Source organism: Lipotes vexillifer, unplaced genomic scaffold (assembly GCF_000442215.2).
Source record: "Lipotes vexillifer unplaced genomic scaffold, Lipotes_vexillifer_v1.1 scaffold762, whole genome shotgun sequence".
Lineage (NCBI taxonomy): Eukaryota > Metazoa > Chordata > Mammalia > Artiodactyla > Lipotidae > Lipotes > Lipotes vexillifer.
Window position 1 is genome coordinate 231780 of NW_006772276.1, and position 18029 is coordinate 249808.

General features: G+C 41.0%; 1 protein-coding gene across 1 annotated transcript in view; it reads right to left on the reverse strand.

Annotated features, from left to right (window-relative positions):
- Positions 1-1038, reverse strand: part of ACADM (acyl-CoA dehydrogenase medium chain) — a 49745-nt gene extending 48707 nt beyond the window's left edge. Inside the window, exon 1 of the mRNA XM_007447367.1 lies at positions 992-1038. Within this exon, the coding sequence (XP_007447429.1) occupies positions 992-1021 (30 nt within the window). The 5' untranslated portion in view covers positions 1022-1038. The remainder of the gene's footprint in view (positions 1-991) is intronic.
- Positions 1039-18029: the final 16991 nt, after the last annotated feature.

Here is an 18029-nt window from a genome sequence, read left to right on the forward strand (position 1 = left end):
AAAATATATCTAGTGACTGCGACAATTTAAAATCTGTGAGACAACACTAGAATATCCAAACAAGCTTCAAAGAAAATTGTGCCGTATGATTTACTTCCCTCATTTTTTAACGTACACAACGTGGAGGCGTCTCCCTCCATATTACGAAACCAAAAGCATATTAAACTTATTAAGTATTCTAATGAGCAGATACTCCGTCTTCCTTTTCCCCGTGACTTGGCAGGCTGCACTTTGTAGTACAGGGGTCCCCAACCCCCGGGGCCGCAGGATACCAGGCCGCAGCCTGTTAGGAACCAGGACGCACAACAGGAGGTGCGTGGTGGGCTAGCGAGTAAATCTTCACCTGGGCTCCGCATCGCTCGCATTACCTCCTGAACCATCCCCCCACCCCCATGGAAAAAATTCGTCTGCCATGAAACCGGTCCCTTGTGCGAAAAAAAGGTTGGGGACCGCTGTTGTAGTATACATAAATTGCAGAATGAAATTTACTTTATGACCTTCTTAGGCTGGGAATAGAAAGCCAGTAGAGAGTTTTCCCCAAGACATACTAGTTCAGCAAAAACTAGTTAGTTAGTTCAGGGCTGTAATTCTGAGGCACCGGCCAATTCAGAGATGGATTTACTTCGAGATAGGATGGGATTCCTCCGGAAAACCTTTGGAAAGGTCTCGGGCCAGAGAAAGAAAAGCGATATTCTCAAAAGTGGACGCCGCCTATATCGGGGGCAGTTGCCGAGGGGATAGAGGAAAGTGAAAACGCAGGAAGCATTCCGTACCACAACGAGAGGAGGGGGTGGGCGTGAAAGTCAGGGTCCGGAATCCAGGTTATTGCCAGAGGTGGGGTAAGGAGGGCTAAGGCGCCCAGAAGCGGACTCCTTATCACCGCTTCCCACACCGCCCCCCCCCCGCCACACCTATTTCCGGTCCAGGTCCCCCTCGCCAAACACCACAAGCTCCATTTCCCACCCGCGCCGAGCCCTGCTCTTCCTCTCACCCCGCAGCTTCGCCTAAACAGCGCTGCCATGTTGACTCTCCGTCCGGCTACTCAGGCTCTACCAGCTTGCGCCAAGACCGCTAACACGTAGGACGCTGGACCCGTCTGGCCCCGCCCATGTTCTGGCACCGACCACCCTCCAGGGTGTGGGCGGGGCCCAGGGGGCGGGGCCTCCGAAGTAGGGCCTTGGAAGTGAAATTAAAGGCGGTAGCGGGGTTCCTTCAGGGGTTCAGCTGTTGGCTGAACGCTCGCTCGCTAGGTGACCTCGCCTGCGCCTTCCGCGCCATCTTGGCGGCTTTGGTGCCTGAAGAGTAGCGAGGGGTGGTCCCTGAAAAGGCTTCGCTTCCCGCTTGTCCTTTGAGTTTAGACGATGCGCCCTCTTGCGGGGGAGCTGAGGCTGACAGCGGTGCGGAGAAGGAACCGGGAGGGTGGCAACGGCGAGGGAGGCGGGAACTGGGCGGGCTGCTGGCGCCAAGCGGGGAACTGGCGGGGCACCGGGCTGGCGGAGAATCTGGGTGAGAGGGCGAGGTGAGGGGCCTGGCGAAAAGACGTCTCCCTGGCTTTCGACCTTGACTTTTAACCCGGAGAAACCTATCAAACCCAAATCATTTCTGCCTTGACGATTCAAAGTATACTTTACTCTCAAACGCTGGACACAAAGCTAAAGGATGTTCTGTGTTGAAGAAAATTTAAACAAAGGGAATTTAATCAACGAAGTAAATTTGATCTTCCGACATATTCCCAAGGCTACTTATTACTGTACACGTGTGTAGAAATAAGGGTGCAAGGTGAGCCTATCTAAAGCTTCTGGCTCAGCGAATGAATGTTGGAAGTCAACGTCTGCCTGAAGAATTATATTTAAAGTCACCCTTCCCAGTTAGACCCTGAGTTCTGAGATAACTGTTTCAAAGCTGGGGGATTTTTAAAGCTGTCAAGGTTTGGTGGCTCTTTGTGAAAGCTAGTAAAAGCCCAGTGCAAGTCGGGAGTATAAATGTTTCCCGTAATTCCCAGGACTTTTCAATTTTATTGTACCATCCTAATTTAGGCCCTCAGCACTCACCCCTAAATCTTGTCACTAACTTAACTTTTCTTGCCTAGTAGAGGCTGACCATAATCTAATTCTAAGTCAATTGTTTACCTTCTATATCCTGTTACTGTACTCCCTCCCCTACAAGAACCTTCCACTTGGTCTTCTGGAAATTTAAGATGTATTTATTGCAGACTGAGTACAAGACAGAACGTTAATTAAGAGCTAAATTAAAAAGTACCAGGGAAATTCAGTAAAGGGAGAACGCAGTTTGTCCGGGAATCAGCAAGGAAGCTCTTGAAGAGGTAGGTAAAACACAAAATGGACTGTTAAAGATGAGTCGGATTTGACTTCTTTTTTCCAATTTCTTATTGTGAGCATTTTAAACACAGAAAAGATGAACAAAAAATACAAAATCCCACATATGCCCATCACTAAATTTAAAAATTGTTATTATATGTCACGTTTTATTTATATGTTTGTATGTACATATGTGTGTGTGTGTGTGTTTGTGTTTGCTGGTTGTTTTTGTTTTTGTGAGAACCATAAGCTGTAGACATTAAGGCACTTCACCTCTGAATATTTTTGCTATATATCTCCTATGAGGACATTGTCCTACATAACCACAAAACCTTTATCACGTGGAAGAAAATTAATAGTTATTCTCTAAGTTAATATCCAGTTAATATTTAGATTTCCTTGGTTGTCTGCAAAATGACTTTTGTATGCTGTTTGCTTTTGAACTAAGATCATATCAGTGATTGCCTGTTGCAGTTAGGTTTTAACTTTCTTTGATTTCTTTTAACCAAAAACTTGTAATCCAGTAATTTTGATTTTTTCCTTAAGAAACCAGCCAGTTGTCTTGAAGAATGGCCTAATTCTGAGTTGTCTGATTGTATTTATTTTTGCTTCTAGACCTTGTATTTCCTATAAACTGCTAGTTATGAGAGGCTCGAGTAGTTAAGATTAAATATATTTGGCAAGGATACTTTTTGTCATACTGTGTAATCCATGTTGTATCACATTAGGAGGTGTTTAATGTTAGGTTTGTCCCATTATTTGTGATGGTAAGTTTGATTAACATGCTGACCAATTAAGGTCATTTCTTTCTATGGTAAAGGTATATTTTTCCCTTTGTAATTAAGAAGCAATCTATAGGGTGATGTTATTGAACCCAAGTTCACGTGCCCAAGACACAGTGAGGCCAAACAAACCAAAACGTCATCATAGTTTGGAACAGAGAAAGGTTCATTGCAGGACTGAGCAAGGAAAATGGGTGGCTCGTGCTCAAAAGGCCTGAACTCCCCAATGGTTTTGGGGGAAGAGTTTTTATAGGCAAAGTTTGAGGGGAGGTCTGCACTATGTGTGACCTTCCTCTGATTGGTTGGTGGTGAGGTAACAGGGTGGTGTTCCAGGAATCTCAATCATCAGCCTTTTGGTTTCAGCCAGTCTGGGGTCCATGTGCTTGTGCTAAGCATGAGGTTACCATCTTCCACCTGGGCGAGGGCACTTAGTTTCCCTAGAAGAACTCAGAGTTTGTATCAGATTGCTATGTATATCCCTTGAACAGGAACCAGGACCCTGCTCCATCTCTGCAGTGTTTCTTGACTGCCTTTCTTTTGTTTCTGCATTCTCTCACTCTTCTAATTAGTAACTGTTTGAATCTGCCTTTTGGAATTCAGGGAAGGGCTAGGAGCTGAAACCTTTTTCCTACAAACAAGAAATGGGGGACATGGAAAGGCTTTTGTATCAGAGTCCTCAGTTTCAGTGATATGTGGCATTATGCTAAACAATCTTTCTACTAAATTTTGCCCCTTGGTAGACATGGAATTGAAACGGGAGGGAAGGGGCAGGGCACAACCTTTAAAAGAATGACATAGCCCGAGGACATGACATAAACTGATTAGAACCAAATAGGTCCAAGATGGCAGACTAATCGACTTCCACTAGACCTTGAGCCTCAGTATAACACATCAGCAAGCTAAATGACACACCCACAGGCACCATGAGAGTTCCAAGGCCAACTATAAAAGTCAAAAAGTGGACAATGGCCCAGTTCCTGGAAATCCCCATCCCTTCCCCAAAATAGCTGGAATACTCCTCCCACCCATTAGCCTATGAAACTACCCACCCCTATAAAAACTGACAACCCCATACCCAGAGGCCCACTCTCGCCTTCTGAGATGGCCCACACTTGTCTGTGGAGTGTGGTTCTCTAGATAAATCCACTTCTTGCTTATCACTTTGTCTGTCACTGAATTCCTCTCTGTGATGAGACATCAAGAACCTGAGCTTTGGGCTTCCCTGGTGGCGCAGTGGTTGAGAGTCCGCCTGCTGATGCAGGGGACACAGGTTCGTGCCCCAGTCTGGGAAGATCCCACATGCCGCAGAGCAGCTGGGCCCGTGAGCCATGGTCGCTGAGCCTGTGCGTCCGGAGCCTGTGCTCTGCAATGGGAGAGGCCACAACAGTGAGAGGCCTGCATACTGCAAAAAAAAAAAAAGAACCTGAGCTTCATTAAGTCCTGAGACCAGGTGTGTGATCTCAATTAAAAGACTGTGGGTTCAAGTCCCAGTCTGGGTTTTGGCTGGGTTTAAGTCTTGGCACATGGGCTCAAGTCCCATTCTGGGTTTTGGCTGGGTTCGAGTCCCAGCACGTGGGTTCAAGTCCCAATCTGGGTTGTGTGGTTCCAGAATCAGCTCTTAATCAATACCTTTATATTAATTGGGCACTGTTCCACAAACCTTTTACTACATTTTTAGGTACAACAGTTCAAATATCTCTCCCCAATGTTCCTTTGTTCCCTGCCATCTCCCCCTAACTCATGGGAATATGACATAAATGACAGGCCATTCTTTAGGTTAGTGGTTCTTAACCTGGGGCCCTTGAATAAGCTGAAGGTAGATCAGAGATGCCTTTGGAGTTGAGGGAAAAATTTTTATATTCCTTCATACATTTCTGAGGAAAAGATACACAGGTAAGAAAGTAAGAGTATGTAAGTTCAGGTGCTGATAATTTGGTAGATGTGATGGAGGGAATAGTTGGAGATTTTCTGCTGATTGTTTCTATTTCCCAATGAAATGGGAAGTAAGATTATCAACAGAGAGTGAGGGAATATTGGAAATTTGAGAAAAGAAGGAAAAATTATTTTTTAAGTATGTTACCCCAAAACTGGGTTTGCCTTTTGGTGGGTGTTGAGCCAAAAGACATAACCAAGCCAAAGCTCAGAAGGAAGGACTTATTACCTGCAGCAAGTAGGGAACACCAGGGATCTTTCCCACAGCAGTGTCTCCCCAAACAGCAAAATTGGGGAATTTTTAAGCTAAGAGTACATGCATATACATGAAGGGGATTGGGTGGTCGACAGAGTCCAAGCTTTCGTTGGTTAAAGTCACAGGAGTCAGAAAAGGTCAACATCATCATCCCTTAGGTTCCAGTTGATCTGTTGTTGAGCTCTTCAGGCTAATCTTTACCACTGAAACAGAACTGGGAGTCTTTGCAACTGATATATTATCTTTGCTATGGTTACTTCTCTTGCCCAATAAGTCATTTGCTTCTGCAATCTTTTGTTCCCTTAAGATCATTAATTACTGAGATCTGTTCAAGGATAAGTATTGTAATCAGGCTTAGGTCACAAAATGGCTTCTCTATGTCAAGAAAGCCATGCCTGGTTCTCTTTCTCCAGGAATCCCCTACCCTGTCTCTTACAAGTATAGAATATTTTCTTTCTTTCTTTCTTTTTTAATATTTATTTATTTGGTCTTAGTTGCAGCAGGCAGGCTCCTTAGTTGTGGCATGAGGACTCTTAGTTGTGACATGCATGTGGGATATAGTTCCCTGACCAGGGATCGAACCCAGGACCCCTGTGTTGGGAGCGTGGAGTCTTAACCACTGCGCCACCAGGGAAGAACCTAGACTATTTTCTTTTTTCTCAAACTTCCTGGGAGTGAGATTGCGAGGGTATGAGGGACCCTGCAGAGGTACTAATTCCAATGCGTTGGCATATCTAGTGAGTTTGAAAATTAATGGAACTAGAATATTGGAAAGAATGAGCCAAAAAGAGAGTAGTAGTCAGGTGGAAGAATGCAGGAAAATAAAGACAAGCTCTAGGGCATCATTGTGGGAATAAGCGCTTGAAGCAGAGTGGAAAACAATATTATTGTGGGGAAGGAAGTCAAAGACTGAGAGGCCAGGTTAATGGATCATTTCTGTGGATATTGAAGTCACTAAGAATCATGACCATAGTTTGAGATAAAGTGACTTTGAGTCAAGTTCAAAACTCTTGGTAGCATCCATATTTTTCTCTCAGTTAAATAGGGGGAAAAATGATGATAGAATTGTAATTATAAGCTGATAAATTTGGTACAAAACAACAACATTAATCTTTTTGGTGCCTGATTTTTTTTTTTCTTCCATTCCTTTTTCAAATAGTACTCTAGTTCTGTCTTCTCTAGCGTTAGTAATAGAGCCAGGAATACTACATTACATTATTATGAAAAATTATTCATAGAAAATGATTTTATGAAACCTAAATTCACACCTCAAGGAGCTGGAAAAAGAACAAATGAAGCCCACAATCAGTAGAAGGAAGGAAATAACAAAAATGAGTGGAGAAATAAGTGAAATGAAGACTAAAAAGACAACAGAAGAGGTCAGTAAAACTCAGAACTGGTTCTCTGAAAAGATAAAACAAGATTGGCAAATCTTTAGCTAGATTTACCAAGAAAAAAACAGGACTCAACTAAATAAAATCATAAATGAAAGAACCATAAACAAGACGAAAAGACAGCCCTCAGAATGGGAGAAAATATTTGCAAATGAAGCAACTGACAAAGGATTAATCTCCAAAATATACAAGCAGCTCACGCAGCTCAAAATAAAAAAAACAACCCAATTCAAAAATGGGCAGAAGACCTAAATAGACATTTCTCCAAAGAAGATACACAGATTGCCAACAAACACATGAAAAATGCTCAACATCACTAATCATTAGAGAAATGCAAATCAAAACTGCAATGAGGTATCACCTCACACCAGTCAGAATGGCCGTCATCAAAAAAATCTACCAACAATAAAAGCTGGAGAGGGTGTGGAGAAAAGGGAACCCTCCTACACTGTTGGTGGGAATGTAAATTGATACAGCCACTATGGAGAACAGTCTGGGGGTTCCTTATAAAACTAAAAATAAAACTACTAAATGGCCCAGCAATCCCACTACTGGGCATATACCCTGAGAAAACCATAATTCAAAAAGAGTCATGTACCGCAATGTTCATTGCAGCACTATTTACAATAGCCAGGACATGGAAGCAACATAAGTGTCCATTGAGAAAACCTAATTCAAAAAGAGTCATGTACCGCAATGTTCATTGCAGCACTATTTACAATAGCCAGGACATGGAAGCAACATAAGTGTCCATCAACAGATGAATGGATAAAGAAGATATGGCACATATATACAATGGATTATTACTCAGCCATAAAGAGAAGCGAAATTGAGTTATTTGTAGTGAGGTGGATGGACCTAGAGTCTGTTATACAGAGTGAAGTAAGTCAGACAGAGAAAAGCAAATACCGTATGCTAACACATATATATGGAATCTAAAAAAAAAAAAAGGTTCTGAGGAACCTAGGGGCAGGACAGGAATAAAGACGTAGACGTAGAGAATGGACTTGAGGACATGGGGAGGGGGAAGGGGAAGCTGTGACGAAGTGAGAGAGTGGCATTGACGTATATACATATATGCTGCCTACAAGGGGCTAACTTCAGCTTTAAGGACACATGTACATTGAAAGTGAAGGGATGGAATAAGATATTCTATGCAAATGGAACCAAAAGGAAGCAGGGATAGCTATACTTATATCAGACAAAATAATTTTAAACCAAAGACTGTAATGAGACAAATAAGGTCATTATATAATGATAAAGTGGTCAGTTCATCAAGAGGATATATCATTTGTAAATATTTATGCGTACGACATAGGAGCACCCAAAAATATAAAGCAAATAAAACTTCTGAATGGAGAAATAGCAGTATAATAGCTGGATAATTCAATACTCCACTTTCAACAATGGATAGATCATCCAGGCAGAAAATCAATAAGAAAGCATTCAACTTAAACTACATGTTAGATCAGATGGAATTAACAGACTTAATAGACTTTTACAGAACATTACATACAACAGCAAGAATATACATTCTTCTCAGGTGCACATGGAACATTCTCCATGGTTGATCACATGTTGGGCCACAAAAGTTTTGATAAATTTAAGAAGATTAAAATATCAAGCATCTTTTCCAACTATTACAATGGTATAAAACTAGAAATTAATCACAAGAAGAAAACTGGAAAATTCACAAATATGTGGATATTAAATAACATGCTACTGAACAACCAATGGGTCAAAGAAGAAATCAAAAGAGAAAAAAATATCTTGATATAAATAACAATGGAAACACAACATACCAAAACTTATGGAATGCAACATAAGCAGTTGTAAAAGGCAAGTTCAGAGCAATAAATACCTACATTAAGAAAAAATGAAGATCTCAACCTGACTTTACACCTCGAGGGAAAGAAAATGAAAAACTTAAGCCTGAAGTCAGAAAAGGGAAGGAAAATACAAGACCAGAGTGAAAATAAATGAAATATATACTAAAAAGACAATTTTTAAAACAGAGAGAGGACTCAAAATTATAAATGAAAGAAGAGGAGATATCACAACTGATACCACAGAAATTCATGGGATCATAAGAAATAACTGTGAACAATTATATGCCAATAATTTGGACAACCTAGAAGAAATGTATACATTTCTAGAAACATGCAACCTGCCAAGACTGAATCATGAAGACATAGAAAATCTGAACAGACCAATTACTTGTAAGGAGACTGCATCAGTATCAAAAGTCTCCTAACAAAATTCCAAGACCAGATGGCTTCACTGGTGAATTCTAAAAACATTTAAAAGAATTAATACCTATTTTTCTGAAACTCTCCCAAAAGATAAAGAGGAGGGGACACTTCCATGATCATTTTACAAATCCAGCATTACCTTGATACCAAAACCAGGCAAGGAGTCTGCCAAGAAGAGAAAATTACAGGCCAATATCCCTGATTAACATAGGTGCAAAAATCCTCAACAAAATATTAGCAAACTGAATTCAACAGTATGCTAAAAGGCTCATGTACTGTGATCAAGCAGGATTTATCCCTGATATGTATGAATGGTTCACCATCTGTAAATCAATCAATGTAATATACCACATAGCAAAATGAAAGATAAAAATCGTGATTATTTCAATAGGTGCAAAAAACGCATTTGACTAAATTCGACATCTTTTCATGATAAAATCTCTCAACAAACTGTGTATAGAGGGAATGTACCTCATCATAAAGGCCTTGTTTACCTTTCTAAAATGAAAATCTGATTATATCTCATTTTAACACATTCCCTGGCTTATTATTTATAGGATAAAGTTAAAACTTCATTGCATAATAGAAAAGAACTTTTACTTCCTTGCCCCATGCAATTTCTCCACCTCATTTCCCTCATATTTCTCTGCTATGCTATGCTTTTTCACATGAACTGATCCCTCAGCACATAATACCCTGCCTCTTGGATCTCCATCTGATTATTTGTCCTATGAGAGGCAGCTCAAATGTCACCTTTGGTGAAATTCCTGAAGCTATCTGTCAAATCAAGTAATTTCTCTTGAGTGTTCTTTGTACAAACCTCTTTTATAATATGTTAATAAAGGGTTAGACCCTACATGGCTCAGTCTCTACAGAGTTGTATACACATAGTATAAAAATAAAAGTATTAAATAAAAGGAATTGTAATCTTTTACTATCCCTCCAGGAAAACTGTAGACATTCAATTTATAATCCATGGTTGTGGTCTATTAAATCCCTTTCTCTTTGTTCTATTGATTTATTATCTTCCTTTCCAAAACCACAACCAAATCTCTCTCTATCCCTTCCTTTATTCTTCATTTCTTATTGAGGAGAAAACCCACAACAGCAGCTCTTGCTTTTCTCATTTTTTCATCTTCTTTCCTCTCCTCTTTTCGACACTACCTTCCTCTCTTCCATTCCCTTTCTTCCCCTACCCTTCTCTCTCTTTTTTTTTCTTTGTGGCTTCACTGAGATATAATTCATACACGTTAAAATTCACACTTTTAAAGTGCACAATGTAATGGCTTTCTAGTATACTCACAGGATTATGTGACTGTCACAACCACCTAATGTTAAAGCATTTCAACATCCCTGAAGGAAACCCCATACCCATTATCAGTCATTCCACATTCCCACCTTCTCCCATTTACTTTCTGTTTCCAAAGATTTCCCTAATCTAGAGACTTCATATAAATGGAATCAGGGAATACGTTGTCTTTTGTGACTGGTTTATTTCACGTAGCATCATGTTTTCAAGGTTTATCCAGGTTGCATGTGTCAGTACTTCATTGTTCTTTATGGCTGAATAATATTCCATTGTGTGGATGTATATCACATTTTACTTATGCATTCATCAGTTGATGGACATTTCATTTTTTTCCACTTTTTTGGCTATTAGGAATAATGCTGCTATGAACATTTATGTACACATTTATGTACATGTGGTTGTATGTGTTTATTTCTCTTGGGTATATAACTAGGAGTGGAATTGTTGGATCATATGGTAACTATGTTTAGCATCTGAGGAGCTGTCAAACTGTTGTCCAAAGAAGCTGCATCATTTTACATTCCCACCAGCAACGTATGAAGGTTCCAATTTCTTTATATCATCCTCAACATTTATTAGCTGTCCTTTTGGTTACAGCCATTCTAGGGGATGTGAAATGGTATTTCACAGTGGTTTTGATTTGCATTTCTCTGGTGACTAAGGTTATCCAGCACCTGTGCTTACTGATCATTTGTATATCTTCTTTGGAGAAATGGCAACTCAAATCCTTTGCTCAGTTTAAAATTTGGTTATCTTTTTATTATTGATTTGAAAGAATTTCATTATATATAAGTCCCATGTTAGATATATTATTTACAAATATTTTCTCCCATTCTGTGGGCTATTTTTTCTCTTTTTTGATGGGTGTCTTTTTTTTTTTTTTTTTTTTTTTTGTTGCAAGGTCAGAATTTCCTTCTTTTTTTTTTTTTTGGCGTTACGTGGGCCTCTCACTGTTGTGGCCTCTCCTGCGGCAGAGCACAGGCTCTGGACGAGCAGCCTCAGCGGCCATGGCTCATGGGCCCAGCCGCTCCGCAGCATGTGAGATCCTCCCGGACCAGGGCATGAACCCGTGTCCCCTGCATCGGCAGGTGGACTCTCAACCACTGCACCACCAGGGAAGCCCAGATGGGTGTCTTTTGAATAAAAATGTTTTTAATTTTGGTGAAGTCCAACTTCTCTGTTTTTCTTTTGTCACTTGTGTTTTTGTTATACCTAAGAAGGTTTTGCCTAACCCAAGGTCATGAAAGTTTAATCTAATGTTTTCTTCTAAGAGTTTTATAGTTTCACTTCTTACATTTAGGTCTATGACCCATTTTGAGTTAATTTTTGTGTACAGTGTGAAATAGGAGTCCAACTTCATTCTTTTGCATGTGGATTTCCAGTTGTAACTGTCTCATATTGCATATCTCATCTAAAGCCAAGGAAAAGTGTTTGCAATTTTTAAACATTTGAATCTATGATATTTGATATTTGAAAGGTCTTGCATTCTGGAAACAATTGTTTGGTGGCTTAATTGAAGATCTTTTACTTTTTCTGACATTTCATTTTCATTTTTAGTCTTTTTCTCAAAACTTTCCAATTTCCATGACTAAAATAATTATTCTTTTATCATCTCTCCACATAATTTTATTTGTGTATGAGCAAAACTCCAAGCTAATTTATAACCAGCCAAAGTTATAAGCTCACATCCTGTTATAAATCTTTAAAACCATATTTGTTGGACATTTGATTCTAAGTGGTTGATTTCATAGATTTTTTTCTTGAGAGGAAATTTTTTTTCCAAATTCTTTATGTAATTACTGAACTTATGCCCTAAAATGGTCTACTTTATTATTTATAGATTTTCTTACACAAAGAACAGCTTTTAAATTTTGCTCTGCTGCAGCAAATTTCAATTGCCAGTTATGGTGATATTTGCAATATACCTTCTTCCAGTCTGTTTTTTCTTTACCATTCCAGTAATATTACTAGTTTCTTTATCTCTATTTGATTCTACATTGTATCATGCCTTCAAACAAAATTTAAAATGTGTCCATTCTTATGTTTTTAAATTATAAAGTAACATAATTACAGTATAATTTCAAAATTATAAGTATTTCAATTTATTTACAAATTATGATTTATTTAGGTATTACTATAACTTGTGCTGTATGCATAATATAATCAGATAGACACATTATGGTGTTATGTTGGCACCTAGAAAAAACTTATTGAACCAAATCAATCCATTGATACTGACTAAATGGGTAGTCTATATATATATATATATATATATATATATATATATATATATATATATCTCATAAATATGGAGAGAGGGAGAGAGACTGATTCACTCTAAGGAATTGTATAAGGAATTGGCTCATTTGATTATGGAGGCTGTTAAGTACCAAGATCTGCAGTTTGCAAGCTGGAGACCCAGGAGAGCTGATGGTATAGTTCCAGACCGAGTTGAAAGCCCTGAGAACCAGAAGAGTTGATGGTGTAAATTCCAATCTAAGTCTGAGGCCAATGTCCCAGCTTAAACAGTCAGGTAGAAGGAATTTTATTCAACCTTTTTGATCTAGTCAGGTCTTTAGTGGGTTGGATAAAGCCCACATTCAGGAGGGCAATCTGTTTTACTTAATTTACCAATTCAAATGTTAATCTTATCTAGAAACCCTCACAGACATAACCAGAATAATATTTCACCAAACGTTTGATCCATGGCCCAGTCAAGTTGATACATAAAATTAACAATCACAACTGGTGATATATTTATATATGAAACCGAGCAGAACCCTATGGGGCTCCTGGGAACAAGAGCTTTTCTGTGTCCCCTTCCCTGAGTTCCAAAGGGCAGGTTCAAACAGTTACTAGTCAGGGAAGGGAGGGGATGTGGAAACAAGGGAGGAACAGTCAAGAAGCAATAATGCAGCCTTGGGGCAAGGTCCTGGTTCCTCCTCGAGAGTTATACATAATATCTTTGAGCTCTTCTGCAGAACTAAAACCCCCACCAAATGGAAGGTGATCCAGAAAGAAGGTCACAGTTCAATAACCTCAAGAACCACAGATCATGGGACCACCTGACACCAGAAGATCTCTAGATTGAAGGAATGCAGGCCCTGCACACACACTGATCCTTATCAGCAACCCACCCCTGGACTATAAGACTCCTCACAGGGTTCCCTGGGTTAGGACATACAGTTTTGAGGGCATTAGCCCTCTGTGGCCCCTTTGCCTGGCAAAGCAATAAAGCTGTTCTTTTATACTTCACCCAAAACTCTGTCTTTGAGATTTAATTCAGTGTTGGGGTACAGAGGCCAGATTCGGCATCATGTATAATACTAGAAATTATACATGTGCTTGGTCCACACACTATCATACAGCAATAACATCATACACAATGTAGCAAAAACTGGATTTTGCATTTTGTAGAATCCAAACCCCCTTGAGCACTCAGCCACCAGACTAACTAGTGACTAAGAAAAGATGTTGACCTTGGCTCACCCTCGTGACTTCAGTTCACTAGATCCTGCCAACATTTGCCCCAATTTTATGCTGAATTCTCCTTTGCTTAAGCTCCTTCACATGCACCCTTAGCTTAAAACTTCCCCAATTTTGCTGTTCCTGGAGACACAGCTTTGGGAACTATCCCTGGTGTTCTCCTTACTTGTTGCAAGTGATGCTGACAACTCGGGCAGTGTGCACCAGTGCTGATTTGAATCTCAGAGACAGAGTTTTGGGTAAAGTAGAAAAAGAATAGCTTTATTGCTTTGCCAGGCAAAGCAGGACACAGCAGGCTTATGACTCTCAAAACTGTGTGTCCCAACCAGGGAGGATTTGGTGAGGGGTTTTATAGCAATGGTTCAAGGGCAGAGTTGCTGATAAGGATCAGGGTGTGTGCAGGGCCTGCACTCCTTTAATCTGGCTTCAGGTGGTCTCCTAATGAGCTTCTCTGGTTCCTTTAATCTTTTCTCAAGTGGTCTCCTCATGAGTTTCTTGAGGTTATCAAACTGTGACCTTGTCTGGAATGAAGAATGCTAACATCTTCCGTTTGGTGTGGGGTTTAGTTCTGCAGAAGAGCTTAAAGATATAGTTATGTGTATCCCTTCAGGTGGAACTAAACCAGGAGGTAGATGGGCCCCCACAGGGTAAGCAATTAGAAATTCATTCCCTGTGGACAGATACTCCAAGATGAGAATAGCAGGACAATTGAGAGAGGAGGCTGGGCCCTGCCCAGATAGAGTATAAGATACCACATATTTCTCATTCTCAATGTCAAGCAGACCTTCCCAACTAGAAAGCTCCTTGGAAGTCAAAAGGGGAGTGATGCCAAGCTACCCATAGGCCTCTCTGGTGGAATCCATCTTGGCTGAGAGATACGTGCACACACACGGGAGGATCCTGAGATATACCAAATACGGACTCTGAACCAGTCAAATCAAAATGACTGGCCAAAGGAAACCTGGAAGAAATACCCCATATAAGTGATTTAAACTACTATGAGGGCGTAACTCTCTCTCTGAGTTCACCTGTGTGTCTAGCCACACATACTGTACTCTTTTTCCTCCTAATAAATACTTAACTTGTTTCACTGCTTTCTGTCTTTGTGGGAATTCTTTTCTGCAAAGCTAAAGGGCCAGAGCCTTGTCACTGACCACTGGTCTAGTGGCTAGGATTTGGTGCTCTCACTGCCATGACCCAACCTCAGTCTCTAGCTGGGAACTGAAATCCTGCTTCAAGCCACTGCAGGCCAAGGCCACCCTAGATCAGAACCAGGACCCTGCCCCAAGGCTGCACTATTGTTTCTTTTTTCTTCTTAATTTTTTTTTTTTTTTTTTTTTTTGTGGTGCGCGGGCCTCTCACTGCTGTGGCCTCTCCCGTTGCGGAGCACAGGCTCCAGACGCGCAGGCTCAGCGGCCATGGCTCACGGGCCTAGCTGCTCCGCGGCATGTGGGATCTTCCCAGACCGGGGCACGAACCCATGTCCCCTGCATTGGCAGGCGGACTCTCAACCACTGTGCCACCAGGGACGCCCTCTTCTTAATTTTTAAAAAAATTTATTTGTTTTTTTATTTTTGGCTACGTTGGGTCTTCATTGCTGTGTGCAGTCTTTCTCTAGTTGCAGCGAGCAGGGGCTACTCTTCGTTGTGGTGCTCAGGCTTCTCATTGCAGTGACTTCTCTTGTTGCAGAGCACAGGCTCTAGGCTCAGTAGTTGTGGCTCAGTAGCTCAGTAGTTGTGGCACGCGGGCTCAGTAGCTGTGGCTCATGGGCTCTAGAGTGCAGGCTCAGTAGTTGTGTTGCACAGGCTTAGTTGCTCCACGGCACGTGGGATCTTCCCAGACCAGGGCTCGAACCCGTGTCCCCTGCATTGGCACGTGGATTCTTAACCACTGTGCCACCAGGGAAGCCTGCACTATTGTTTCTTGACTACTCCTCCCTTGTCTTTGTATCCCCTTCCTTCCCCAATTAGCAAATGTTCGAATCTGCCCTTTGGAACTCAAGGAAGGTCATGGAGGCTGGGGTCTATTCCCTACAAACAAGAAATGGGGGACACACAGAAAGACTTCTGTGCCCAGGAGCCCCACAGGGTCCTGCTAGGTTTCACAAGTAATAAATCCTTCCCTCTCCTGATCTTTGGCTTGGCTGTGTCTTTGGCTCAACACCCACCAAGAGGCAAAGCCAGTTTTCGGGTGACACCACCAATTGTGCCTCTCTCTACTGCTTTAATAAGCCTTGTGTTTACTGCTCTTGTGCTTTTGTTCACCTTTCCTTGTGTGGTAATTCTTTTTGCCTGGAGTATCCACCTATTTACTATTTTTTCCTTATGGAAATTTTATTTTCTTAGGGAGGAAGAAATTTTCCTCTGTGCTTTTAGGTTCTTCTGACTAGTCTAAGAACCAAATTCACGTGAGGCAGATTAACAGGAGAAAATCAAATGAAGCTTAATAACATGTATACATGACGACTTCCCTGGTGGCACAGTGGTTAAGAATCTGCCTGCCAATACTCAAACCTCAACACAGGTTTGAGCCCTGGTCTGGGAAGATCCCACACGCCACAGAGCTACTAAGCCCGTGCACCACAACTACTGAGCCTGTGCTCTAGAGCCCATGTGCCACAACTACTGAGCCCACGTGCCACAACTACTGAAGCCGGCATGCCTAGAGCCTGTGCTCCACAATAAGAGAAGCCACCGCAATGAGAAGCTCATGCACTGCAACGAAGAGTAGCCCCCTCTCGCCGCAACTAGAGAAAACCCGCATGCAGCAATGAAGACCCAACTCAGCCAAAAATAAATAAATAAAAATTTTTTAAAAAGTATACATGAGAGAGACCCAGAAAACTAATGCACTCTCCAAAATGGCTGATGTCCTCACCTTAAATACCATCCTCAGCACAAGACAAAAGGGGATGCTGAGTGAGGGGAGAGTCAGTTATGGGAGATTACCAGGGAAAGCACAGTAAACAAGGATGATTGTGATGCAGAGTTACATCCTTGCCTTCTCCATTGATACAAGTTTCTAGAGATTTGGTCATCCTCCTCTTACAGGTACTGGGAGGGAGATACCCTTACAAATGGAGATTTCCTTTACAAATGTAAGTGTTTCTTACAAAAAGGCAACTCCTACTTGGTTTTCAGGTTCCTTCCCCTGTCTGCTGTTACTCAGAAAATAACCAGCTTAAAACAATTAATATGCCAAAGAGACATATTTTAGAGTGGCAAATTCTGCTCCCCTACAATCTCTTTCAGGAAATGTTATTGCTGTAGCCCACATTGATCTCTTCTACTCAAATCATCAAAGCATGTTTTACCATACAAACTTTGGTCTGCTCGCCTGCCAATCAGAAAAGCCAACTTACTGACACTGGGTTGTGGTGAAGGGAAGTACGGCGTTTATTGAAGGGCCCAGCAAGGAGTACAATACAACTCATGCTCAGAAGACTTGAACTCCCAGATGGTTGGTTGGTGGTGAGATAACAAGGTGGTCTTCCATGAAGCTTGTGCTCAGCCTGAAGTTACCAGCTTCCACCTGTGTGGGGCCTTAGTTCCTATAGAAGAACTCAAAGATACATTGTTGTATATCTCCCTTGAGGAGTAACTAGGACTCTGCTTTACTGCTGCACTATCCTTTCTTGACTGCTTTTTCTTTGTTTCTGCATCCCCTTCCTTCCTTGATTAGTAATTATTTGAATCTGCCTTTTGGAATTCAGGAAAGGTCTAGGAGGTTGAAGACTTTTTCTACAAATAAGAAACAGGGGACAAGGAAGGGCTTTTGTACCCAGGAGGGCTCTGGAGGCCCCTGCTGGCTTTCACGTTTGTTAACTTTTAATTTCTACTACATTTACTTTGCATATAGTTATTTATATATACATATTTCCTAGTTTCTTATCTAGATTTTAAATTCCTTAGTGTCAAAGATATTAATAATAGAAACAAGAACTATATCAGCAAAATAAAGCAAGCCATTTATTATATGATTACAATGCCTCAGGCACAGTGTAAGTCATTTTACCCACTCCATTTCATTTAATCCTTACAACCAACCTAGGAAAGGAGGTAATATCTGAATTCTAGATCAGGACATAGGGCTTAGAAGCTAAGTAATATGTTCAAGACCATATTTCTAATGAATCAGAATTCAAACTCAGGTCTGTCAAATGCTCTTATGTGTCTGCTTATATTACTTTATGAACAAAACTGTCAACTAAAAAAAAAAGCACAACCTAACATTGAGGATTATGTTTTATTCAGGGCATTACTGAGGATTATAGCCCGGAAACATCCTCACAGCTCTGAGG